Source organism: Trachinotus anak, unplaced genomic scaffold (assembly GCF_046630095.1).
Source record: "Trachinotus anak isolate AG129_WGS33_773 ecotype Australia unplaced genomic scaffold, CSIRO_AGI_Tana_v1 ptg000018l, whole genome shotgun sequence".
Taxonomy (NCBI): Eukaryota; Metazoa; Chordata; class Actinopteri; order Carangiformes; family Carangidae; genus Trachinotus; species Trachinotus anak.
In genome coordinates this window covers 16,413,435-16,440,439 of record NW_027273869.1, presented here as the reverse complement: position 1 = coordinate 16,440,439, position 27,005 = coordinate 16,413,435, and the positions used below count along the sequence as shown (strand labels likewise).

The window sequence follows — 27,005 nt, the reverse complement described above, 5'->3', positions numbered from 1 at the left end:
ATCTCTTCACAGACATATTCTCTGTAACAAGGCGATTTTTCACCTCATTTGTGTCAGACATTTTAATCACAACACAGCCTTTTTACCACTGCCATCAGATATCTAGCAGACTGTCAGATAAACTCGATGAACTACAACATAAAGGCTGTTTACTGCTATAAAGCTGATTTGCAGGGGAGACTAATGAACATACTGGTGTTGCCTTCAATGTCTCGTCGTAATTTTTAGTGTTTCGCGACTTTTTGGCCATTCAATCAGTAGCAATTTAATTCTGAGAAAAGTTTTGGTTGTTTTCAGTGGTTCTTTAATATTTATGTCAGGCAGCAGACGATGAGGAGTTTAAGTGCACTGTGGTATAACTACCATATCTGCTAGTCTGTACTGCCAGATACTACCATGTGATTAAAAAATGTCAGTACATTCAAGCAGCCTTCTTCGCAGACCTTATTTTCTGGAAAAGCCACGAATGTATTTGAACGCATGCGCACTGTTAAGCTAAAAGAATAACAAATATCGTTTCCGGCAAAAACTTTCAAAATACATCATATATGAGTCATCTACTCGAGTTATAGTTAATTCAGTTAACATGATATTAAATTAATAATTATTATTTAGTTTTTTGATTTGGTGCTTTGGTGGTCTGTCTGTCCAAGCTGACCTTGTAGCCTTTCCTATGAGCTTGAAAGTTTCATGGAAATTTTTTTACAGCAGGAGTAAACTGAAAATCTTTGCTCAACAAAAAATGTAACCGAGGCTTTGTCTCTTTATTGAACTTACTTACTCATAAAAATACAGATTTATGAAAGATAAAATATATAGAAAGATGTTTGCATGCATACATGCATTGAAACACAACTACACCTACCACATTAACATTAAAATAGGGGTAAGAATCTGGAGGCTTATACAAAGATGAACAGGATTACATTAATTATAAAAAAAAAAAAAAAAAATTAAGGTCATTGGTTTTGAACTGATGAAGATTATGGTTTTATTTTGAAATCCAAATCTCCGGACTTCCTGTGCTCTGCTCGCTGTCTGTAGCTTGACGCCGCTCTGGAGCTTTTTTTAGTTGGGATGAAAAACTTCAGTTCACAGAGAAATTCAATGGGAAGGTGAACACCGACCATGAAGCCCCGCTAAAAAGAGCCCAAAGTGTTTGGAGTAAAGCCTGCTGGAGACTGCAAGATCCCTTCGGTAACGTTTCTGAGTCGAAAACTGTAAGTTCACCGAAGTTTCACTGAACTTTGTGTTGATTTAGCGCCAGTTTTAACGGTTTGTTTATCAACCAGCTAGCTTAACGTAACAGTGTTAAAGCTAATTTTCGTCTCATTTTAATTAATTTGACCTAACTTTACTAAATAGTTTTAGCTAATGTGCTAAGAGAGAGTCTAGCTCCTGATCTTTTGTTAGCATTTTATGAGTATTAAAGATATCACTTGTTTCAATGGATGTTCACAATAGTGGTTTAAATCATTTTGTTTTATTGCTTGGTTATCAACAGAAATTCCCATAGCTAATATCCCGTGGATTGCTGATATATTTCATTATTATTTTAATGGTTTAGTTTATCACTAAATTATACTACTCAGCAGAGGCAAACAGCAGCATCACTAGTGCTTAGTTTTCATATAAAATGTACATGTAAAAAATACTAGATATAAAATATCATCCATTGAGAAGGGATAAAGGAAAATGTCATGAAAGAGAAAGTCTTTTTTTCATTTTTCTTTCATATGTCATGTTGTTTTCTTTTAGTAAATTGAGTCGTGTTTGCTTTGCTTTGTCTGTGAAAACCTTTTTTTAATTTAACCAGAGCTGATTTATGGCTCCGGTGTCCATTAAAGTTGAAGCCAAATTATGAATCATTGTGGCGAAGCTCCAGTCAGACTCAGTTTGGCTCCCACCAACAGTTACTGTAGAAAAGACAGTAGCAGTCAGCACAAAGCCAGCAGTTTAAAGCTGCTTCTGGTCCAGTGTCAGCTTCTTTCATTATCAGTCTCAGACTTCTGCAGCCTTTTGTTTGGGTGAACCTCTGTAGAATACAGTTAAAAATGTCTCTCCTGAGGGGCTGCATGACCTGCTGGCGTCCCTCCACTCTGCGTACATCTGATGATGATTTCTTGGCTTCCAAGCAAAGAGCTGAAAGCATAACAAAGGATTTTATTTCCCTCTCCGACAATAACCATATTTGTATCCCCCGCCACAGTCCCAGAGCTAGTGGTCAACAGCTCAGGAAATCCATGCTGTTGCACACTTGCTTTCACTGATGTTACAGTGGCAAAACTGACATAATAAAAACACTTTTCACATTGCTCTGTGATTGTTTAAGAGATGCAAATAAATGAATCTAATCCCCTGGCAGCAATCATCTTGTTTCCTCAGGCAACAGGCCTTTATTTGCTGCTCAGTCAGGTAAAGACAAAGACAAAGTCCATCTCTCCCGGTTTGTATTAGCAGCAAACTTGGCCTGCTGTAAGATCAACATGTAGGGGATGCCAGAGAGGTTTCTAGTTTTAAGATTTTATTTTTCTTGACACCATGTGTCCAGAAAATTGATGGGGCTTTTCTATCTCAGGCACCTTTTTTCTTGACATTTGCATTCCTTGCATTCTTGGTACAGTGCTCTTGTGGTGCTGTATTTTGAAAGAAGGGAGGTGTCACTTTTAAGTCACATGATATACTGGGATGTTTACACGCTTCTGAAATTCAATTAAAATCTTAATCTGAAACACTTGTTCTGCAGGAACATAATTAAAGGCCACGTTTTATATATGAGCTGTATGAATTCCTCGTTCACTCGAGGAAAGCTGATACTCCCGTGTCCTTTTGGAGTTGCAGCTTTTAGTATTGTTGGTGCAGACAGTACTGGGATTAGTGGAAATGGCAGTTTCTGAGTAAGAGGAAGACATTTCTCCAGAATGTGCCAGGAAACGCTTCCTGACAGGGCAGAGTCAAGGTCTTCCTGAGTGCGGGGATGCCTCTGTTTCAAGCGTGTTTATGGTTTCAGGTCATTCTTTGTAGGGATTCATTTAGAACTCATTTAACTTTGCAGTATTTTACGTAACTTCTGACTCTCTGAAATTATGCCTTTTTAATATGCCCAAGAATTCATACTTAGAAAGGCTGCCTTTGTGCTAAAACCTTGATAACAAAAGCAAAGAGAGGCAGTTTTTCTTGGCTTGCCGAGCTCTCTTACTCAGTTCCTCCAGCCCCTTTCCACCATCCTCTTTAGTTTTTTCCCTTCCAATGTGATTTCTGACTATGATGTAGTTGGGGCCACGTGGAAAATCTGCAATAACTTGGGATCAGTGTCGCGGTGCTACCATGTGAGTCTCTGAAGGACAAAGACTTGTTTGTGCAGTGTCTCAGTGTGGCTGCTGCTGCTGCAGTGAGAAATAAAGCACCAGTTTAAAGCCTGGGCTGCTGTTTCTGACCTCACAGCAGCCCAGACTGAAAGTCCACTGGACCATCTCTCAGGGGGAAATGTAAACAAAGGCAGGGGTTGATGCAGGGACTTGACTGGAGGTTGGATTTCACGTGGGACTGACTTCCACAAGCGCATGTCACACTTCACGTCTGCATTACCTCTATAAGTACTGCTGTAACTATGACTGCTGCGCTGAAACTGTTTGAGGTTAGAGCTGAGATGAGTCAATTAATCAATTAATTTTGAAGCATCCTAGTGAATAATCAACTTTTTAAGCTAACTTATTGTGCAATCCAGTGTCACTGTTATTGGCTGCATTTTCTACAAAAGGGGCTGTTGTCTCACCAACATGAATTGCACAGGTTTATAATTAAAAACTGCTGGGGACGTCTGGGTGCATTAATGAAATCTGACTTTCTCATATTTCTCTTGATATTAAGTTTGATAGCTGTCAAAATCAAATAGCTCTTTAATCAAATGCCACTGGAGAGTAGTGGCAGCAGAACACAAGCACACAGTATATGAAACCCAACAGGATAAGATGCTGTATAATGAAATCTTCTCTTTTTGAATGAGATACAGCTCTGTATAAGAATTCATATTCAGTTTTTAGTTGATGATCAAGGTGATGAATAATCTGCTCTTAAAAATCTGCTCTAAAACACCACCGAGGTCATGGACAGACAAAGAGCACTGTTTAGGATTTAGTTGTAGAGCAACAATGATCAGTCGATGAATAGATTAGTAGAGCAAATCTTCTTTTTTAAACCTATGTTCATAATTGATTAGATGTAAGCAATATTTAAACGAGAAATGGCAAACTTTTAATGGTTGCAGGTTTTCAGAAGTGAGAATTTGCTGACTTTCTTGGTCTTATATTAAATTGAATATTTTTGCATAGATTATTGATCAGAAAGAACAAAGCCTTTAATGACGTCACCTTGTACTCTAGGACATTGTAATGGGCAACTATTAATCAATTTATTAAGAAAATATTCTGCATAGTAACAGATAATTAAAATAATTAGTAAATAGCTTCTTATTGGTACAAGATGGCATCATCAACTTTATGTGAGCCTGGAAAACAGATTCTTTATATATGTAAAGTAGATGCCAAGGGACCTAGTATTGACCCGTGTGGGACGCCCTTTTTTTAACTTTTAAAAAGTATTTAATTTGAAACCCTCCATGACCAGGCACAATTATCCAAACAAATGAAAAGCAACTTATTTAAAAAATGCAGTGACAGCACTGTATTAAAAGTCTGACATATTCACAAAGGGTGCACCATGTCGTTCACATCAGAAGTTACCAAGTGTAAATGCTTATTGCTGCTGCTAATTGTGTTACTGTACTACAGCTAATGCTACTGCTATTACTACGCTGAGCCGGTTTGGGTCTGAAATGCACATCTGTACCACAGCTGGAGCCCAACTGTTTGAAGCACCAGCGGAGGCGTGTGTTTGTGTATGTGGGTTTCAGAGATTGACCACTCAGCATAGGGTCAAGTAATCACACCCCATTTTTTCTTCAAATGCATTGTCCCTCCCCCTCCATATTGTTGCCATATCATATCCTCTCCATCTGGTTGATGTTAAAACCCCCTCACAGCATAAGGAAAGTCAGTTTGACCACCATACAGATTGATCTTTCAATGAAACAAACTTGGACATATTACAGAGCTATAAGTAAACCGTGCAACTGTTTATTCATGTCTTTGTAATAAGTACATTTCAATAAAGCAGATTTCACTTTGGAGCTGTAAGACTGTGAGTGTAATTTAATACTCGTTCTTAGGATTAGTTAAAGGATGAGGCTGATTTTATTCTACTGTTTTCATAGAGTCAACAGATCTCTTTAAAGGACCAAAACCAACAGTGCATTAAGGAGTCAGCATACTTCCCCTGCTTGTCAGATGGTAGAGTAACTACAGAAACCTCCTCCTCCTACACCTGTCTGACTCTGGATTGTGTCTGACCACAATCTGACATTCACACCCACTTTGTGTAGTGATTGGCCAGCTGTGGATGAATACACATTTCTTGCTTTATTGAGTATTTCTGGCAGCAGGACAGTGTTTGTGGACTTGACTCAAAATAAACTACATCGTCTATGTTTATGGTAATGAAGGGGGATGTTGCCTAGTGCAACAGTTTGCTTATTTCTGTGTTTTTAATCGTTGTTGGACAACACTGGAGCTCCGTGGCACGGAGTGATAAGATATCTCACTCTTTGGATATACAGTTGATTGTTGTATTTTCAATTTATCGTTTGTTTTGGTCTTTTCAGGGTATGTGTTGGCAATTAGAAAAATACCAACAGCCGGATATCTCAGTTTTTACTGAATAAAGTCCTAATGGGATTTGGTGTGAAGGGTGGGGGGAGGAGGGGTCGCAGAGGTCGACGGGGATGTCAGTACCAGGCATTAGTGTTTGGTTTTCGGGAGAACTAACCTGCTCAGGAATGTGTGTAGTGCTCACTCCTACACTGTGGCATTATCAATCATCATTACTTCTTGACATGACCAGAGAGATGGACCCTCATCTGTGGGCTTTTCTCTAGAGGTTTTGGTCAGAAAGTTCTTTATGGAGGACCTGCTCATCACTGATGCGAAAAAGAAGTGGAAAATGTCTCAGCCTAGCCTGGCATTTTAAAGGGTCTGGTTTTATGAGTCTGAGGACTGGAGAGCCTAGTTAACGTGGCGAGTTTCAATGCCATTTTCTTCCGCATGACCAGCACAAAATTGATTATTATTATATTAACTATTAAGAAGCTTTCTATGGGAAATGGGATTTCATGAGACTCATAATACCAGATTTGATGTGGCTTTTATCACAAGGAGGCAGAGAACAGAGGACGGCAGCCTCTGCTGTGCCAACACACTGTGATTTGTTTCATCTTAAAATGTTCAAATTCATCTGTGCACCCATGATCTGTGACCAAGAGACTATATAAGATCTTTGAATGGAGCGTATGATGGCACGCACTGATTTTCCACTTTTTTCCTCCTCTCCTCATTTGTTGTTTTCAGCATTCACATGGAGATTGACGGTATTTGGATTCAAAACAAAAAACAAGAGATTGGACTAGCTTTAGGTTTCTCCCATGGGGTGAAACAAGCAGCTGACCAAATACAGCTTCCACCCTGGTGAGGGTGTATGATGGTTTTCCATCATTCTGTGGAAATACCTGTGGAGTAAAATGTATTAGTAGTAAGATGTTGAACCTCAATCCCCATGGGAACTGTGAAATTTAATTGAAAAGCGGATTGTTTTATTTATTTTCTGGTGTGCTTATTGTGCAGGGTCCTGCTTTGTTTTGCTTTAAATGACATGAAATGTGTGCACATACATCACCAGTATTCTGTTGAATATGTTTATGGAGTGGTGCAAATATACAGCAGTGTGCATGAAGTTTTGGCAGAAACTTCCTCCACTTTCTGTAGCGTATGAAGTTAAACTTTGGCAATTGAGCACTTAAAGGCCCCTTGTGTTGACAGCAGACCCCAGCCCCCAGCTCATTTAGACCCCACCGGTTTAATTGCGCTCTTAATGCCCATTTTTTTACCCTGCAAGGTGTGACACTATGACCCCAGAGAGGGAGGAAATGAAGTAAAGCCTGCAGCCCCTGCCCCCCTACCATGGGACGTCTGAACAAGTATAGCCACTGTTTTTATGTTGTTAGTTCTGGGTATTAGCTGCTCTCTCCACAACCTGTGTACCGTCTCGACCACCTCAAATCAGATTTTGTTTGAAGTGATAAGTGCTCAGTGCAAGTAAAGGAGAGACATGTGATAAGTGTTTGAATTCAGTGGTCATGGGGATACTGTCCAACTTTGTTGTGGAAGTTTGAGATGCCGAGCATGCCAGTGCTACAAGGCCTGAGACCCCCGGGAGAATAGTGCCATTATTCCAGATAGGAGCCTGCCCATGAGCACCCGTGACCGCTCGGCTGCCGGAAATAAGGCCTGCTGGGTAATAAGACCAGGAGATCACTTTGTTTTTTGTCTCTCAAGCAGCTTTTTTTTTTGTTTTTGTGGCACAGACTGCAGGGTTAATTTGATGCAGCAGCAGTCAATTGAGAGGGAAGAATGAGAGCTTGTACCATAACAGGATTAGTGATAACACAGTTATATTATTTTCAAATGGAAATGTAAAAACATACAAGCAGCCCTTGTAGTTTGAAACTGATGCACGCATAGGAGCAAAGTAATCCTCTGAATAATGAATATAATGGGAATTAGAGGCATCTAACAATTATTTTCATTATTGACAGTGATGTCTTTATATTGCTTGTTTTCCAGGAGTCAAAAACAGTTACAGTTACACAAGACATAGAAAAGAAGGAAATCTTCATAATTTAGAAGCTAAAATTAAGGAAAGTTTGCTTGAAAATTGGTTATCAAAGTAGTTTCCAATTATTTCTCTGTGGAAAGACAAACCAATAAATCATCAATGATTTCAGCTGTAGACCACAGCACCTTAAAATCTTGATGACAGTAAAAATGATAAAAAAAACAGTAGTTTTCTTTATAAACCTTTTTCTTTTGTCTGAATTAAACCAAACCCAGTTTTTAAGAGGACACTTCTCCAGGCTGTACATTTTGATTGGACTTTTTTACAGATGCTGTGACCGATTCACTCATCCCTCAGTCTACTACTGAGAAATGGGTGTGTTCTTCCCAACAAGTGCTCAAGTGTTTTAACCACAGTTCAACTTTAAGAACAGTGTGAATCAGTATGAAAATGACCTGACTTGTTGAAGGGATACTGTCATTATTGGAAGCTAAATATCCAGCTAATCACTTTTATGTTGACTGCTACTTTTATATGTGTCGGCAAATTTGTTGCATTTCGGTTTAGTAAAGTCTGAAGTGGCTATTGACTGAGGTGATGTTGTGATCTTTGATTTTATTTAATTTAATTGAGATAATTTACAAAATATTCTCACCACATGGTCCATTTAGTAGCTATTCGTGAGCTTTTGATTGTATCACATGAGCATATTTAGCAGAAAGAGTTTGTGTCATGAAAATATACTTTAGAATTTCCACATTTTTCCAATTGAGATAATTTTGCCTTATAATACTGAAGTATTTTGGAAGATTGTCACTCTTCTTTGAGGTTTTTAATTTAAGGTTTTTGTTTGAAGGTTATTAATAATGTTAATGTTGTCTAGCTTCCATAAACACACATGTAAGGTTAGTTTGTTAATTGGCTAAAAGCACATCACCAGAAGAAAAACTTATCTTGCTGCTGCAGACATCCATTAGCTGGCTACTGTAAATTTGGGACTTGACTCTTTTTGCTCCCTCTCATCTCTTTCTCTTAAAACGTCTGAAACTAAAACTTGTCTTCTTTTCTCTCACAGATTCATTGAGCAGAAGATGATGTCTGACGCCAGCGAGATGTTGGCAGCAGCCTTGGAGCAAATGGATGGGATCATAGCAGGTAACCACATTTTACACTTGGACTTTAAGACCTGGCCACAGCACTTAAGGTAGGCATGGCATACTATGGGGTCTAGCCACATCTGGAAGCTATTAAATTGCAAGCTGGGAACACAACATCCAGCGAATGGTAACACAATGTGTCGTTCTCTTTCCACTGCTACCTGCAATTTAATGTGATCCTCCTGAATATACATAAAAGTTTGGAATAAAGCTGGAATTGTGCTGCTAGATCAGTGGCTCTTTCTGCCTCCACTGGATTGTTTCACCATGAGAAATGAAAGTTTCCATTGTCCCTGCAGTGACGGAAACTAATGATTATTCAAGCTCTGTGAGTTTGGAAGACCAACTCCTGCTTGGGAACTTTTGGCCACACTCTGTGTACTTGTGCCGCTGCAGATGAGCAGAGCAGGCTTCAGTTTCAGAGTCCCTACTTTTCCGCTGATGTGTGTAATTATAGCGCTGACCTTTCCAATGGGAGTGAGGCGGCTGATCACGTGACATCCCCCAGTCCCCCCTTGTTTCCACAGAAACCACAGCCGTCATCAAGTCCCACTCCCTCGCTACTGTGCGGAAGCCATGATTGTTTGGATATTTATTTATTCAGCTCCCTCTTTGTTACCACTGGACATCTTCATCATGGCTGACATTTTAGACAGATGACAGATGTTGTGGAGCCGACTGAAGCACACGTAGGGGACACGATGCGCTCGGGATCAGTCAACGTGCCGCTGCATTTGCTTCAAGAATAATTGGAGATTGTGTTCTCAATACATATGGGAGGTCATTTAATTGTCATTATTTGATTATACTGTGTCATATGATGCTTGATAAAACCACTCTAAACACGTGCTTGCTCATTATGTTTTCAGTAGTGTGTATTTGTGATAATGGTGAGATCACCAATAGGTCCCTAAATATAGTTGTTATCTGTGATTTTTCTAGACTGTTTGCATCAGAAGGAGTAAATTTCTGCTAAAATCAGCTCAGTGTAAAATGTCCTGAGCTACTTAAAGAGACAAAATCCTCTTCAATCAATATTTTATTTATTAACTGGATAAACATCAGTTAATAAATAAAATACCCATTAAGTTTTGGGCAACATAGTTTGTTCAGAACTAAAAAGACGGCCATGAGATTAGATCTGCTAAAATTTAACAGGCTTTCCCTTTTCCCCTTTTCTCACATATGTAAATAATAAATTTAGGGTTTTACTGTATATCAAATGTAATTTTTGACGCGAGAATCTTTAGCTTTCAATGAACAAAACCACAGAAAACGTGTAGAGGTTCCACTGCCACATGCTGTGGTTATGCGTTAGACCACTGGCTTACCATGATGTATCTCTAATTTGATTATAACATGGCCATAACCATATGTGAAGTTACAAACCTCTGAAAAAGCTCAGATCAAAAGTATGCAAACAATCTACTCACAGTAATTAGAGTAAGTCAGGCTCTGAACTCTGAGGTAAAATGAATTTGGCATGTTGTCGCATGGTGACTGAATAACGCAGCTACAAACAATCACACTGTCATGGCACGGACCAGATGTATAAACCGTGCTCCCACACATACTGTGAACTAGTATCATGTGTATATACAGTTTTCTAGAGTAAACCATAGGGGAAATAAGTTCTAATCAAATATTTAGGTGAAGAGTTTGTTAGCCAATCGTATGATAATGTGGGTGTTATAAGTGGCCTAAGCTGAGTGCAGTGATGGCTGAAATTGCACAAATTCTTTTCATCAATAAAGAGAGCAGGCAGAAATATTGATATGCAGACACTTACTGAAGGATGTGAATGTCACTGCATCCATCTATGGCAAACTGTGATAGTGGAAATCCTTATGCATGTCTCTATCTTTGTGCATACCCAGTTTTAGCCGTGGGCCTACAGAGTTTTATGTGTCTGGCTCCTGGTCTGTTCACACACAAGATGAAGGAGTTTGCTGCCATGTGGAAAGAGACACAAGTTCGAAAAAAGAAGTAAACACAGTTAAACAAAAGCTAAAATTTATAGTTCTGGCTTGTCATTGTGCTTCCACCGCACCCACAGATAAACCAAAAGTAGCTGTGGTCATAAATTCTTCTTTCTGTCACGGCCTACCATTTTGTCTATGAGAAACCAACACATTAGATTTTCATTTTGAGTTTCATACCAGTCTAATGAGTTCTTCTAATTTCACAACTTCACTTCTCCTTCATTTCAGTCACCACCTCACATCTCAGTCTCCTTCTCTGCTTCCCCAGGCTCCAAGGCCATGGACTACTCCAACGGGCTTTTTGACTGCCAGTCACCCACGTCACCTTTCCTGGGTGGCCTTCGAGTGCTCCATCTACTTGAGGACCTGCGGGCAGCGCTGGAGCTCATGGACAATGAGGAGAGGGACAACCTGCGATGTCAGATCCCTGATACCACTGCAGAGGGGCTGGCAGAGTGGCTGCAGGGACGAATGGTAAAAAGGCCATTTGTAAAGGAGATACAACATTTCTGCTAAATAGTTTGTATCTGTAAAATGAATTCCAAAACATGGTGACCAGTAAATCAAACACACATATATAAATGTTTATTTCTTTATTGCTGTTATGGCTGGTGCTAACCACAAAGAAAATCACCCTGTCTATAACTCTGCTCTTGTGAAGGCAGGTGTTGTGACTTGTGATGGAGCATTTCTCTCTGGCTCCAGGTTACACTTGTCATTACAATTGTCTTGTGGCCAGATGAAATCCAGATGAGATTTAACACACTAACACTGAGCCACAAATGTGTCTCAACTAGAAAGATCACAGATCTGATGGCCGTCTGTCCTGGATTTCCTGGTCTACATGCAAATCAGCCTCTGCCTTACTCCAGCCCAGAGGGTGGTGGTGATGCACCTGCTAAAAATACCAGATGAAGAATAACTTCTGCATGTATACAATAACAGAAAAGTTAGTTAGCTAAGAGCAGACACATGGATGAATTGTATTTAGGCAAGAAAAGGCTAGGCAGATTTACATGAGACAGTTTTAGATCACATTTAAATACATTTAATTGTTAAAAAGCATTAAAAACAATCTGGAAAATCTTTGAAAGATTGTATAAAAGAAAGTCTGAATATGTATAAGTTACTGTGTACATCTTATAGAATACAGACACATGTAAAGATTTCATTTGCATCTTGGGGAGACAAATGCATTTGCACCTTTTCAACATCTGGACAGAATGCATCTCCAACCACCTCTGGAGGGCGTTTGAGTTATCAGATTTCAGTCCATCTCCAGCGTCTCCTGGGTGCTTTTACACATATCTTTTTTGGGATCTGATATCTATCTGACCAGGCCAAGACACATGAGTTGATCCTATGAAGTGGAAAACGGGGTTTCTGATTCTTCTTACATTGGCCATACAGAGAAAACGTCAAAGTCAGCCATAAAGCCAAAATGTATTTGTGTACAGAGATTTAAAGAAAAGAAAATAACCTATTTTTAGTGTCTTTGCACGGTGCAGTTTTAAGACTTCACCTGGTATGAATTATCCACTGATCTGCTTTGCATCTCTTGATCCTGCTCCATTGCCTATACCGTGACTCTTGACTGTGTTTATTCTAGAAGTGCTGTTATGACATACTTTATGAATGATGGAGTTTCTATAGGCGTCCTGCTGCAAATAGTTTCCATCTTTCAAACTCACATTGACTCAGAGTGAGACTCTTGTTTTTCTTCCCTCACGGCCTCGTGATATGTGTGATATTTGAGTGAGGAGTTTGCTTTTCATTCAGTGTTCAAATAACTTGCATGTGAGAGCACCACTGACCCTCTGCTTTCTCTGGAAAACTCAACTCGCTTATCTGTTGTTTTCTTCGCGGTAAAACCACGAGTTCATCATCAGAGGTTATATCCTAAGTGGTACGCACCCATTCGAAAACCTGTGTGGCTCAAGGCTGATGTGTATTTTCATGTACTATATTTCAACATGACAGCTAGAGACCTCCCCCCTCTTTTTTTTCATGAACCTGATTTAAAGCTTTATTTAACTGATGCAGTAAATGTAGCTATTTGCTCAAACAAAACCAATCAACATGTATTGTTTCTCATTTCAGACTAATGGGCACAGCTCAGAAGCAGTCTACCAAGAGCGTCTGTCACGACTGGAGAGCGACAAAGAGTGTCTTGTTCTTCAGGTATGGGAGCAAAACCCTTTATTAGACAGCAAAACAATTGCACCTGAATGTGCAATTAAGTGGTATTGTGCTTTGCTCCTCTTCTGTCATTCACTCTACCAAAGAGGTGGTGTTTTCAGTCCTCACTGTTTGTCTGATACTTAATATACAGAATATTTAAAAAACTACTCAACAGACTTTGAAGAAATCTTATTGAAAATTAAATAGAAAGGAACAAAAGATCAAATATGACAATTTATAAAGAACTCTGAACCCGAGATGCAAATTGTTTTCCTGGATTCCATCTCTCAATATAGTTCTGACTGTCTCTTTTGTTTAGAGTATTGAGACTTAAACAGGCAAAAAACTCATGATTTATAATGAAAATGTGGGGGCGGTTTGATAAACAAAGGTACACGACATCACTGTTTTCCCGCAGAGCCCCACCCACTTCAAACCAGTGAGATTAACATGGACAAGATAATAAAATACAGAGTAAAACTTATCATGTGAGATCTCATCGCTGATTGAGAAACTAAAATAACTAACAAAGATGTCTTATCACGTCCAGGTAAGTGTCCTTACAGACCAGGTGGAGGTGCAAGGTGAAAAGATTCGGGACCTGGACACTTGCCTTGAGCATCATCGGGAGAAATTAAATGCTACTGAGGAGCTGCTTCAACAGGTAAGGCCTCAACAAAGTGACCTTACCTCTGTGCTGCAGATGCATTGGAATTAACACGTAGTTATCTGAACCTTATTAATATTTTAGTGCAGCTTCACAAAGTGTGCATCTTGCTCCACAGGAGCTGTTGAACCGGTCGGCACTGGAGACCCAGAAGCTGGAGCTGATGACCGAGGTGTCAAGTCTGAAGCTGAAGCTGACGGCTGTGGAGAGAGATCACAGGGACAATGAGGTAGACGTCCTGAACATGTAGAGCATCTGAGGCTGTGCAATGGAGCAGAGATAATGAAGTTCTCAGCTGCACCTGTACCGTGTTTAATGTGATGTGTGACTCTGAGTCCTGGCAGCCGCCCAGTCATTGTTTTAAAGTCACAAAGGTCTGTCTCACTCGGCTGGAGGACTCAGTTCTGTCATGTGGTGCAGGGTGAACTTCTTTAAGGGTTACAAAAGAGGCTTAAACACCTCTTGTTCTCCAGCAGCTGTTTCCTGCCAGAACTCCCCCACCCACCCATATCTCTCCTCCTCTCCCCTCTGTGAGGGTATAAAAGGCTGTAGGAAGTATAGTTTCCATACACTCTCTCCACTAGTGGGGACATTTTCTGTTCTTTGATGGTTAAAATGTAAACTAGAGCTGTTAGTAGCTAATGCAGTATGACTTTAAATGGTGGAGAGTTTCAGATTGAAGGCGACCAAATCAGGGCTAAGGTTCAGCTCCCAGCCAGCCCAGGACGAATAGCTGCTGTGATGCAACAGCTGAACGGATCCAAATAAACAACGAAGTGGCTGAATGGAAACAGTACTACCCAAACTGACTGTATTCCAGGGTTTCCCCCAGGAATTCAGTCAGCTGAGGTGATACACTGCCCAGATCCTGACACAGCTTGTCATCCATTTAGTAAGAAAATGATGGCTAAAACAACAGCTACACAAAATATAATGTTTGGCACGAGCACCTCTGCTCTCTTTCCCTGAAGGCTGATTTTATATTTAATTTTTTATGACATTTAGGGAAGTCTTTGTTTCCAGTGCTGTGGTCTACCTCTGATATAAAACCCTGTATTCATTACAAAAGAAAAGGAGGGACTATGAAACTCTGCTCTTACTCTTAACAATCATTAGTTTTATACAGATATTGGTTGAAACCAAACAAATTCAAACTGGGTAAAATGTTTTTCCATTTAAAAGTGTCCCAGTTCATGTAAAGTACATCTCAACATAAAAATACCATTTCTGGTGTTCACATTCAAAAATGAATGAGTTGATAATGATGTAAAATTACACTTATATATCAGCACACATTCCAGTCAATGTCAGTTTCTCCAGGTCGCAGCTCTCCCACACTGCTGCTGATTGGGTAAAAGCAGTTTCACAGTCATTGACCGTGACGCTTCCTTTTAAACCAGGATTTGTCCTCATGTGTGAACCGAGCTCAAATTCTCTCCACAGGGACATCAGCCTGAAAATAATGTTTGGTGCTTTTGGCAGGAATTCTCCCCCTGTTTTAAAAAAAAAAAAAAAAAAAAAAATCAGACACCCCCACCCCACACACACACACACTGTCTCCATAAACCTCCCCAGTGCAGGTTAGTCTCTGAGTTTAATGGGTAATGGGGGTTCTTTTCTCCTCCCCAGGGCTTGTACCAGGAAGTAACGGACCTGCGGTTCAGGGTGACTGACATAGAGAATGAAAGACTGCAGTGTGAGAAGAAACTCAAAACTACCAAAGTGAGTGTGTGTGTAGTTCACTCCTGCAGGATCATTCTTTTACATTTGTCTATGACAGGAGATCAGAACTGATGCATCATTACGTGTTTAAAGGCTTATGATTTTCCCTCTGATGTTATTTCTCTGCTCATTCCTCCAATCTTCACCTTTTTCTGCTCCTCCCCCTCTCTTCTGTGATTTTAACATCTTCCTGCAACATGCTAACCTGTCAAGCGCCCAAAGTGGAACACTGAGCGGTTCACTGGAGACGAGGTGAACGAGGTTTAATCTCCAGCTTGTACTCTTCTCCTTTCTGGCCCTTAAGATCCTCTAAACCTGCTCCTTCTCCACTGCTGCACACTGCTTTCCTGCCTTTCACCACATTTGCTGTAAGTGCTTCCACTTGTACTGGTTACAGGATTTGTACCACATTTAAATCCTCTATTAGCTTTTTTGGTACTAACACTTGTTATCAAGCATATTACAGTGTGTTTCTCCACTTGTAAAGGTATACATCTTTTTAACTGATGCATATTTATTTCAGTTAAATAGTTCTATAATAAGTTCTGTAATTTGTTGCAGTGTTAAATGTCTGTCCAGTTTTGTTTTTTTTTTTGCATGCTAACCATTTTGCACATTATAGGTTTAGTAGATAGTATTGATCTTGCACTGAAGCTCACAGTGTGTTAAACTCAGAACAGTGGTTTGAACTAACTGACCTACTGACTGACTAGTTCTTATTAATGGTCACACATGAAATTCACTTTACTCATCTCAAGAAGTCTTGGGAAAATGGTTGGCGTTTTGAGGTTCACCATCTTAGTACAGCTGAGGCTGCTGGGAATGTGGTCATAAACCAAAGTATTGGACACAATTAAATGTTGACGTGATGATAACATTAAAAGTTGGAGAGTCACCAAAGTTATTAGAGACATGAATGTGCAAAATTTCAAGGCTGTACATACCTAATGAGCTCAGTAATACATGTCTGGGGCTGGGCAATAAAAGCTTCTAAATAACAGACAATTCAAAACTGAAAACCTAGACTGAATTGAATCTACTAAAGTCTGACTCACAAATGAAGTGATGAGAGCTGCAGTGGTGACATACATCTGTGCTCTGTGACAGGAGGAGCTGCAGCTTCTGCAGAGGCAGCTGGAGGAGCGAGAGCTGGAGCTGAGGAGGCTGAAGGATGAGGGCAGACTGAAGGCGGAGAGCCACAGCAGAGCTGAGGGAGGAGACAGAGGTGGGAGCTGGTCTTAATAATTGTCTGGAAGCTTCTTGTACCATCTCATGCAGTCCAGCTCTAATATTACAAAAGGGTTTATGAGGATTAGACAAATAGACAATTCACATTCCAACAACACCAGATCCCCTCCAGCAGCTTCCCTGAAGAAATAATATGTACTTTACTTTCATCTGGAGTTCTCCGTTAATTATTATTTCACTGTCTTATATTTCACAGACAGTCTAAACTAAATTGAGGTAACCTGAGGTCTTTTATACTTAAATCCTTATCTGTGTGTCTGTAGACTTCATACCAAACATATCAGTTTTACTCCTTCCACCCACAGCTGACCTTATCTTATCCACTGGATAGAAGAGGAATGCCATTTATTTAAAAGGGAGTCTCCTATACTGGTCTTCCTGTAAACACGCTGTACACTAACCTGCAGAGCTTTAGGTTTTGTTTTGTCTTCCTGCTCACTGTACAGATATGATGTGTTTGATCAGACACTGACAACATCAAACATGCAAAACTATTCAACAAACTTTGATCTTTTACGAAAGAATCCAAAGGTAGCCAAGAATTCAGATTTTGAAATAATCAGGGCTCAGTTAAGTCATGGATGGAGCTTTTACAATATTGTTTATGTAGAGAAATTCAGGAACAGATAATCATAACAGTGGTCCTGAACCCAGGTGGGTGGTTAAGTTTAACTATTGTTTGCCCAGCACAGGGGCCACCCTGTCTTACATGAAGGGTTTGGTTAAGTTAAAGTGCTCTCATCATTAAAATCAGTCAAATGAATCTCTTATCTTTTTTATTAGTACTGACTAATGTACTATGAAGTACAAATTATAAAGTGTTTAAAGTGTTGAAGAAGTGATACAACATGATAACCTACATCTAATCTATTTTACAAAACCAGATTTCTGGCTCTATGAATTTCAATTTGTGAGTTTCTGTTTACAAACACAGTTTTTGATACTTAAAACTGCATTAATTGCTTTTTTTGCATGGCTTTGGTTTCCTTTGACCACACTGCACTGATAAAGTATTGGCTTATACATTTGTCTATTTACTCATCCGGCAGACAGAGAAACATTAAAATTCATTTGGAGATGTGTCCCTGCTCACCCGGGGCATCGAAGTCCAATATTCACTCTCCTTTTAGCTCTGGTTTGGTCTCCTGAGGGAAGGGCCTGCCTCTGTAGCTGCTGAACACATCAGAGTTCACATGAGGCCAGTAAACTTAGTGTAGGTTAGATTACCAAGTGGTTGGCTTATGTAAAATTGTGTAGCACTTCTAAATGAAACACACAGAAGGTCCTTGTTTTTGATAATTTGTGGTGATAATTGAATCAATAGTTCATTGCAGCAACAAGCTGAAATCGGAGCCGTGCTGAGCAGCACACTGAGCCCCAGTGGCCTCATTATTTCTGCTTTCTGTGGCTGCTTTCAGAGCCAGAGGAGCTGGAGGCAAACTAACCTTCCACAAGTTTAAAGAATGTGTTTTTTTTTCCCAGATAAAGAAATGTTGAAGATGAAGAGGGTGTTGGAGACACTGACGTCAGCCAATGATGAAAAGGTACAGTGTGGGGTGGTGATGTGTCATGAGCAGCAGCTGAGAAGCGTCTTCACTGTGACGTCATGTGTGTTTCTTTGCAGGAGAGAAGAATCAAAGAGCTGCAGGAGTCGCTTACAAAGTGCAAGAAGGTGCAGGAGCTGGTCAAAGGTCAGCCTGCGTTTGAGAGCATAGCTTAATCTTAATTATTTGCTGATGTGCTAATTATTATATGTGCATTACTGTCACTACATCAATATTACACTGAAACTGAAAGTGTTAGGATTTGAAACTAATTCCCTGCTGCAGCTTTTAGATAAAATAGAAACAGAACATCTTTATTACGTTCTGCACCAGTAAATTATGAGTTCAATTAATTAATCACTGTCTCAAAATATATTTGTAAGAATTTTAATGACTGATTTATCATTTCAGTCACTTTTTCTGTGACTCCAGCTTCTGCAAAAACAGACCTCTGTTTTATATATTTGTAAATTGATAATTTGAGTTTTTAACTCTTTTTGTACAAAACATTTGAAGATGTCACTTTGTGCTCTGGGAAACCAGCAGCCAGTTTTCAGAGTTTTGCAGCATTTTATAGAAAAAGGAATTAACTGAAAAAGTAATTTTCAGATTATCAGTAATCAAAAGTGTGAGTTGCAGCCCTAGATGAATCGATTCAGTAACAGCTCACCTCAAAATAACTTTTAATATCAGGAAAATAAAGCTTAAGAAAGGCCCAGTTTTGATGTACTGTACATGAAAAACAATTCTATCATGAAGGTTCATGGTGAAGCTAAAACAGGATAAACTGAGCTCGGTGGGTTTTCACCACAGTACATCACGCTCACTGTCCTAACTGTCCACTCTCAGAGAAGTTGAAGGAAGACGACTATGACGATATCCCAGATGATCCCTCTGTTCCTGCAGCCATGGAGGTGGATCAGGTCACCATGGCGTTGGAGGGGGAGGCAGGAAGGAGCTCTGGCGAGGTAAACACAACCTCTGTCAAAACAATTCACACACAGGATGAACCCCAGACTGTATACTTCCTTTCAGAAAAAAAACTTAATTTCTGCCTCCCACCCTGAACTTGTTTCTCTCTGGAATTTAGAGCTTCTGTTCGGGTTATTCTTTGTTCGACTGATTAAATTAATCCTGTTTTCCTCTGTTGCTCTCTGTCGTCTCAGTTTATTCCATGTATAGCAGTCCTCTCTGAGATGAATGACCTGGACAGAGAGCGACAGTTACAGTCAGCAGAAAGGTAAAACTGTCTCTGTCTCTTTAAATCTAATTATTCTATCTACATGTTATTAAAAAAAACTCTGTGTGTCTGTTTCAATTAGTGAAATAGACTGAAATACTTGAACAAAATATGAATCCAGCTGATGTGTTGGTCACAGACCTTCTGAAAACTAAAAGTAAAGTTTGTCACTGAAACATCAGCTGTAATTACTTTTTGTAACACGATGGGGTGTGTGTGATACAATCTGTTTCCAATATAAATTAAAAAAACAAGTGCTTTAGCATCATCTAAAGGTCTGATGCCACTCATACCTACATTATTGTGGCTGATTAGACCTCTGCTGTTTCCAACAGACTGAACAGTCTGTTCACAGAAACACTCACATCCTGTTAGATCCAATCCTGATTTAATCAGATGTTATCAGACCAGACTCTTGTCTCCATTCATTTCTGTTTCAGTTATGTTTGTATACATGACAGGGTTGACTATTAAAATGCAACATAGGTCATCTGTGATGATCATGTCAATTATTTTACATGTAGATCTAGATGTAAGGCATCACACCAGTCTGCCCAAACCCTCAAAGACAAAACAAATTCAAAACATGAATCAATAGTTGGAATTTTTACAACACACTATATTTGGAGCGCTTGAACATGAACTAAAGATTTCTTCTCTTTCATGTTTTTCTGCCTTTTTTTTTGTCAGTTCTCACACCAGCAGTGTGAGTTTTAATGACGTAGTTAGTCAGACAACGAACCGTAACTGCTGTGAGCTGTGGAGGGTATTTGAAGACTGAAGCCTCTTGTTCTTGACCAAACACTGAAATGCTCCTTCTTGTTATTTCAGCTCGCCCACGACCAGCAGCACTGACCAGGTGAGACCCTGCTGTCTCTGATGAGGACAGGTCGACTGTAGAATAACATCTGCCTGATCAAATCATAGGAATAACAACAGCTCAAACACAAGTTTTTCCTTTTGACTGGTGAATGTGGAGAGTGTGAATGATCTGTGTGATTCTCCTGAGTGAGACAGAGAAGTCACAGGACCAAACACGGGACACATGTGATGAGTCCGTCCCTGCTCATGGTCCTGCACTGACACCTGCTGTTTAAATGGTGCAACTAAACTTTTTCCTCATCTGCTTGAGTTTAAAAGTGAAACTTTTCTATACTGTTGTATTTTTCCTCATAGACCAGCAACAAAACAGGACCTGGTTCCTCCTCCCCTGCTAAAGCAAACGCCACAAGTGATGAGAGTTTTGGGACCAAGAAGGCCCGCACTTCCTTTGGCCGTGGATTCTTTAAGCTGCGTGGAGGCAAGCAGACAGTCAGCGCCCCAAACCTGGGTGAGTTTACCGCACTGGTGTCCTTTTGTTGTTATTGTCCTGCAGTTTGTCATGTTATCAAAGTTTTTTTTTTAAATGTGAGTTGTGTTTCGTTACTGACTCTGATGTTTCTTCCATGCCTCTGTAAAGATCGCACCCGGAGTCTCAGTTCACCTGTGTTAGGTACAGTAGAGCAGTGGCCTAGTCGGCCTGCAGTATGGCTGCTCTGGATGATACAGCTGGATGTGTTTGAGGACAGTACTGACACTGAATTGTGACCATTTCACTAGCATGACCTCATTGTCATACTGTCCTGTGATAGGACAATGTTTCCCCCATTTTTTTTCTACACAAGTGGTTCCCAGCCTTTTTCTTTTACTTGTGACCTCTCCTCACAAGTAAAAAAGTGTGAGCCATCCAATCAAAGATGAACTTTATCTTTAGACTAAACTTTTCTTGTGGAATAATGTGTAATTTAACCTCTTCAGGCCTTTAAAAATGATTAAATCAAAGATGTTTTTCTGGTGTTTCTTGTGTGTTGCTCTGGTGTGAGGTGTTTCTGTCAGTGAGCTCACATTAATCATCCAGTTGTCTCTTATCCATGACATTATAAACCATCTGCAATGACGCTGTTTTCATGCTGCTTGTCAGTTATGTTTTAAAAACATTTCTCATTCATTGTAAATGAGAAAATCTTGCAATGACGTGTTGTTGTACTTAACTAGCTCTGTGCATGGGTGGTTTTTATTTTATTTCTGAGGCTGTAGTGGTGCAGCTGTAGTTGATGCGCTGTAGTGCTGTTTGAAGCTGCGATGACATTTCTGGGAGGTGGTGGTGGTCCAGCCCTCAAGTGCATATTCAGTTATGTTCATGTGTAATATAATTATTTCTACAGCTGAGACAGAACGTAAAGGCACAGATCACCTGGACTTGGCCGGTGTTCCTCCACGGAAATCCCACGATGGAGCTCCTCTGCCATCGTCACCAGAAACCAAGAAGAAGTCCAAAGGCTTTAAGAGATTCTTTGGCAGGTAACGCTCGGCGTCGTGTCAGCTGTGTTTACAGTGATGTACAGTGTCTGCGGTCATTTATACTGTGATATTTGCTCCTGCAGGCTAAAGAGGAGTCACTCTACCTCCTTCAACCTCGATGATGCAGCTGAGATGGAGTTCAGGAGGGGCGGAGTCAGAGCCACCGCCGGCCCTCGACTCGGGTGGTCACGTGAATCTAAACACAAGTAGGTGTCACACAAACATTACGTGTGTTTTCCAAACATCTTTATCTACTCATAATACTACTAACAGCTTATATTGATTTTTTTTGTGGGCATCTGGAGTCACTGAGTGTGCAGGATTATTTACAAGCATAATTCACAAATAACTATGTCAGGTGTAAACAATACAATTCAGTTCAGTTAAAGACTCCTCTGTCTTCTCTGTCTCTGTTCAGTGCTGTTGAAGTTCCTTTCTCACGGTGGAGTAAAGATGAAGTTTGTGCGTGGCTGCATGAGCAAGGCCTCGGGTTATACGCTGCCCAGGGCCAGAGCTGGATCAAATCAGGACAAACACTACTGCAGGCGTCACAGCATGATCTGGAGAAGGTAGGGGTGCCGTGACTGAGGTATTTTCAGAGTGTTTTTGTTACAGCAATACATACTGTATGCACTGTTTCTTTTTTTGTTTTTGGTCCAAAATTTCTGCAACTTTGAGTATAACACTTTTTAACTTTTCAAGCCTGAGTTTAAACTTCCAAAAAGTCACTTTTAACCTTTCAAGCATCTCTGTCAGTTTAACGAATGATGGATGTGATGTGTTCTGTTCCTCTGTTCAGGAGTTGGGCATGAAGCAGCCTCTCCACAGGAAGAAGCTGCAGCTGGCCTTGCAGGCTCTCGGGTCAGAAGAGGACGACCTGAGGGGCAAACTGGACCATAACTGGGTGACCAGTGAGTGTGACGTCATCTAGCAACTAAACCACAGCCGCGTACTGCCCCCCTTATTTTTCATGTAGATTAAACTTGTTTGTTTATCCCAGGATGGCTGGATGACATCGGCCTCCCGCAGTACAAGAGTCACTTTGAAGAGGCTCGTGTTGATGGACGCATGCTGCACTACATGACAGTGGTGAGCTGCTTTTTAAACCTTGTCACATTGCACTGAAGCTTGTTGAACTACTTTGTAAAAAAAAAAAAAAAAAAAAGTTCCTTGTCACTTTAATGTCAGTCTGTCTGGTAATCCTTTTATACTCTGACCGAACTTTCTCACAGAATGAATCATTCAACAGATGACACAACTGTGTGATAACTCTTTGTTTGATCCTGTGACTGTTTCCCAGGAGGACTTGCTGTCTCTGAAGGTGGGCAGTGTTCTCCATCACCTCAGCATCAAGAGAGCCATTCAGGTCCTCCGCCTCAATTCCTACGAGCCCAGCTGTCTCAGGCGCCGACCCTCTGATGAGGTATCACACCAGAAGCCACAACCCGCATCTCTTTTTCCTTTAGTTTAAATTATGTACTTCTAAAATCTGGATTTTTATGCCCTCATGTCTGTTCAGAACAACATCACGCCGGCAGAGATCTCCCAGTGGACCAACCACAGGGTGATGGAGTGGCTCCGATCTGTGGATTTGGCTGAATACGCCCCAAATCTGAGAGGCAGCGGTGTTCATGGAGGACTGATGGTGAGTGGACAGAAACAAATGATCAGGATTAGACAAAGTAAATTAGGTGAAATTTATCAATCTCTTTGGGGAAATGGACCATTGTAGGAACAAATTAAAGGACACAGTATCAAAAATATGGTAAGATTAACAATATAGACCAGCAATAAAAAAACAGAAGGTAGTATTTTGTAAAATTTAAATCCAGAATCATCCAGCAGTAGAGAATGGATCATACTTCATCCTGCAATTTAAAAAATAGCGATGGTCTAGAATGATAAAGTCCTGGACTTATCCACCAACTATTTATTAACCAATCAATCACTGAGCTTTTAGGAGCAGTCTTTGTATGTCATATGTTTTTGTTTTTTTTTAATTTAATGTAAATAAAATACAAAGTAGCAGCACTGTTTAGTCTTTGCCTTAAAGGCTGAAGGATTTGACTCTGTAATTAAAAGTGGCCTGTTCTCGTCCACAGCTCCAGGTCACAGAAGCAAATCCTTACACACTCCTCCTTGAAACTGTTTTTCAGGATCTGACAGAAAGTTGACTGGTCCTCTCTCAGTCTGTAGCTGCAGGCAGCCTTAAATCATTTAAGAACAACAGTTGGTAGTTTTGCATTAAAAAAAATCCCTTTATCAGAGTTTCCTCCCGCTCGGTTCTGTTTCTCTTTTTGACCTCACCACATGACTACCTCTCAAATATCCTTATGCTCTGAAGGTGCTGGAGCCGCGCTTCAACGTGGAAGCGCTCGCCCTTCTGCTCAACATCCCTCCCAACAAAACCCTGCTGAGACGCCACCTGGCCACACATTTCCACCTGCTCATTGGCTCAGAAGCACAGAGGCTCAAGCAGGACTGTCTGGAAAATCCAGACTACACCGTTCTCACCGCCACGGCGAAGGTCAAGGTAACTGCCCAACCACCGCCACACAAACAAATCCCTCTCTGTCACCGTGGTGACACCTGCTTCAGTTTCACTTATTATCACAGGAAAAAAAAAAACAGGTTAACACGCTGTTCTATTTTCCACATGAACTCACTGCAGGCTGTGGGACACTAAACATAAACAGCTAGTGTCATGTTTGGGAACAGATATAGATCTGATCAATTTTGGCCTTTTTATTGATGAATATTGGTCTTTAGTTTGGCCAATACAACAAAAACTTAACAGTCTCACTGCTGTGATTTTACACCAAACAGATCTGTTGTTTTTTTCCCCCATTTTTGTTGAATAATGTTACAGTAACTCGGTCATTTTGTGGTTCAGAGGTCAAATGTTCGCTGCCTGTTGTTCGGCCAATATGAATTAACCCAACAAATCCAAAAGAGAAGCTGTAAACAGGTGATGTTGAGCATTTTGCTTGAGAAATACCTTAAAAGATTAATCAACTATCAGAATAATTAGCAAAGTTAAAGTGAACCTGTCAGCAGTCACTCATGTTGACCGCCTGCTCATTGTGATTTTCTCTCCTCCAGCCGAGGCGCCTGTCATTCGGTAGTTTTGGCACTCTGAGGAAGAAACGTCAGGATGATGGTGAGGAGTACATCTGCCCCATGAATGTGGAAATGCCCAAAAGCAGCAGCTTCCAGAGGGGGGTTCAAATCTACGGGGATAACCTTGACCACCTGGAACAGGTACAAAGACGGACACAGGCACTTCTACTTTGGTTCAGCTTCACCTGGATTTCTGAATAAAACCTTGAATACTTTACTGTGTCTTGTAAAGTATTTTGAATTAATTTCTGTACTTTGTGTCTGAGTTTTCATCCATGTCTGACCCTCTGTATTTTTTGGCAGATGGAGGACTCTGAGGGGACCGTCAAGCAGATTGGCGCTTTTTCTGAGGGCATCAACAATCTGACGGTGAGAAACTGACCTGCTCCAGTGCAGTCGTGCAGTAAAATAAAACTCAGTGCATAGTTGGTCATTCTTTATCCAACATACAGAGTAAACAAACCTGAGTTCCTCTTGAGTTTCCTTCATTCACTCTGGTCGTGTGTGTGTTTCAGAGCATGCTGAAGGACGATGAGTTTTTCCAAGAGATCTCAGTCTGCCCTCCAGACGTCGACGCAGCGCAGAGGCACGACAGCCCCCACATGTGATTGAGATGCTGAGCTCCTTAAGCTAAGTTTTGTGAAAAAATGACCAAACTGTGCCAACACCGCCCTCAAATCCATCCCACCCACCTCTTTAGTAGAACCTGAGACCTCTACTTTAACAGTGTTTTCATCTTTCAGAAGTACAGCCATATCCTCCATGACCATATATATTTATTGAAGCTGTCAAATGTAATGCATGAAATGAAAATGCAAGATTTGATTGCATTAATGTACCTCTTTCTGCAATTATTTTACTATTCAAGCGTTTGTTGTTTTCAGTAATCAGTGTTTGTTTCTTTCCCTCATTTTAAGGACTCTCCCTCGCTCAGCTGTTATTCCTCCTGAGTGTAGCTCTCTAGTTGTCATGTCCACAGCTTCAGTCAGATTAATTTTTATTTGTGGTACGTAAAGTTATCTGTAAGAATAGTTCATTCAAATCACCTTTTCTCATTTATTTCTAGTGGGATCCAGCTGCAAAGATAGTTTTGGTTTTGTTGTAGGTGTGTGAGATTTGTCTGGCTCTGTAGCACGCACAGCTTTAAAAATACATGTGACATTTTTCCCAGCAGTATATCTTTCCAAAAAGGTTAGAACCTGCTGTGAACTGTTTTCATGTGAACTACTTTCCATTGTAGAAATAGTTCTTATGAAAACTGCTCGGAGAAATTCAACAGCAGCATCTATCACTGGACAGATGCTACTGTTGAATTTCTGTTATTTCTGAAAGCTGCAAACAACACACATGATTCTGTTCATATTATTAATGCTTCAAAACGAAAACTGTTTGTGGACGGATACTGTTAGAGGAAGTGAGAAATGATTGGGAAATATGCTGATTTGTTTTCTCACCAAGGATTAGGTGAGAAGACCAAAACACTTCCATGTCTGTGCCTTCAACATGAGCAGCCAAGAGGTGATAAACATTTAGCCTAGCTCTGTCCAGAAGTTAAAAAACACACCTAGCAGCAGCTGTGAAGCTCATTAATGTTGTATTTCACTTGTTTGATCCAAACATTTTTCACCACAAAATTACAGCATGAAACTGTTCTTAAAATCATTGTTTTTACATTTCTGTTTTTGTTCTGATTAAACAAATGAGATAAAACATGCTCTTGAGCTTTAGAGGGTGTGTGTTTAATTCCAGGCCAGCTATTTCCAGTCTTTATGCTAAGCTAAAGGTTTAGCATAGCTTCATATTTAATGGACAGATACAAGTCATATCGATCTTTTAATTTCTCAGTAAGAAAACAAGAACGCATGTTTCCCAAAATGTTAAACTATAACTTCAAAAAGAAGCATGAATGAAAGTAACCATGGAAACCAAAGTCACTGTTTCTACAAGAAATTAGCCATATCTCTTTTTTCTTGAATACCAAATTATGGTTTTATTCTACCTTGTGTTTTTAAATTTTTGGTAATAAAAATGAAAATGCATTTCTCTCTGTCTCTACTCTCAGTAGTATCTCACTTTGAT

The 27,005-nt window shown here is 40.2% G+C and overlaps 1 protein-coding gene across 4 annotated transcripts; it reads left to right on the top strand.

The window, feature by feature from the left end:
- The first annotated feature begins 1,079 nt into the window (after positions 1 to 1,079).
- On the top strand, positions 1,080 to 26,965 carry LOC139635023 (liprin-beta-1-like). Of its 4 annotated transcripts, XM_071501920.1 has the most exons (27): positions 1,080 to 1,220; positions 8,801 to 8,880; positions 11,133 to 11,338; positions 12,965 to 13,045; positions 13,596 to 13,709; positions 13,831 to 13,941; positions 15,342 to 15,434; positions 15,648 to 15,686; positions 16,542 to 16,659; positions 18,165 to 18,226; positions 18,307 to 18,373; positions 19,076 to 19,194; positions 19,393 to 19,466; positions 20,298 to 20,325; positions 20,643 to 20,796; positions 20,926 to 20,958; positions 21,671 to 21,806; positions 21,890 to 22,012; positions 22,225 to 22,375; positions 22,606 to 22,717; positions 22,807 to 22,895; positions 23,107 to 23,229; positions 23,326 to 23,451; positions 24,151 to 24,339; positions 24,909 to 25,067; positions 25,230 to 25,295; positions 25,442 to 26,965. In XM_071501920.1, the coding sequence occupies exons 2-27, from the start codon at positions 8,817 to 8,819 to the stop codon at positions 25,532 to 25,534; spliced, it is 2,730 nt and encodes a 909-aa protein (XP_071358021.1). In that variant the 5' UTR covers positions 1,080 to 1,220; positions 8,801 to 8,816; the 3' UTR covers positions 25,535 to 26,965. The 4 variants fall into 4 exon arrangements, with proteins under 4 accessions (XP_071358021.1, XP_071358023.1, XP_071358022.1 ...); XM_071501922.1 differs by lacking the exon at positions 15,648 to 15,686; XM_071501921.1 differs by lacking the exon at positions 20,926 to 20,958.
- Positions 26,966 to 27,005: the final 40 nt, after the last annotated feature.

What these genes read in the sequence shown, in the direction of transcription:
- LOC139635023 (XM_071501920.1), top strand. Translation starts at nt 8,817, where the DNA reads ATGATGTCTGACGCCAGCGAGATGTTGGCAGCAGCCTTGGAGCAAATG. An exon ending in AGTCAGCGCCCCAAACCTGG is followed by an intron (nt 20,797 to 20,925) that starts GTGAGTTTACCG and finishes GCCTCTGTAAAG; the next exon opens with ATCGCACCCGGAGTCTCAGT. An exon ending in CCGCCACGGCGAAGGTCAAG is followed by an intron (nt 24,340 to 24,908) that starts GTAACTGCCCAA and finishes TCTCTCCTCCAG; the next exon opens with CCGAGGCGCCTGTCATTCGG.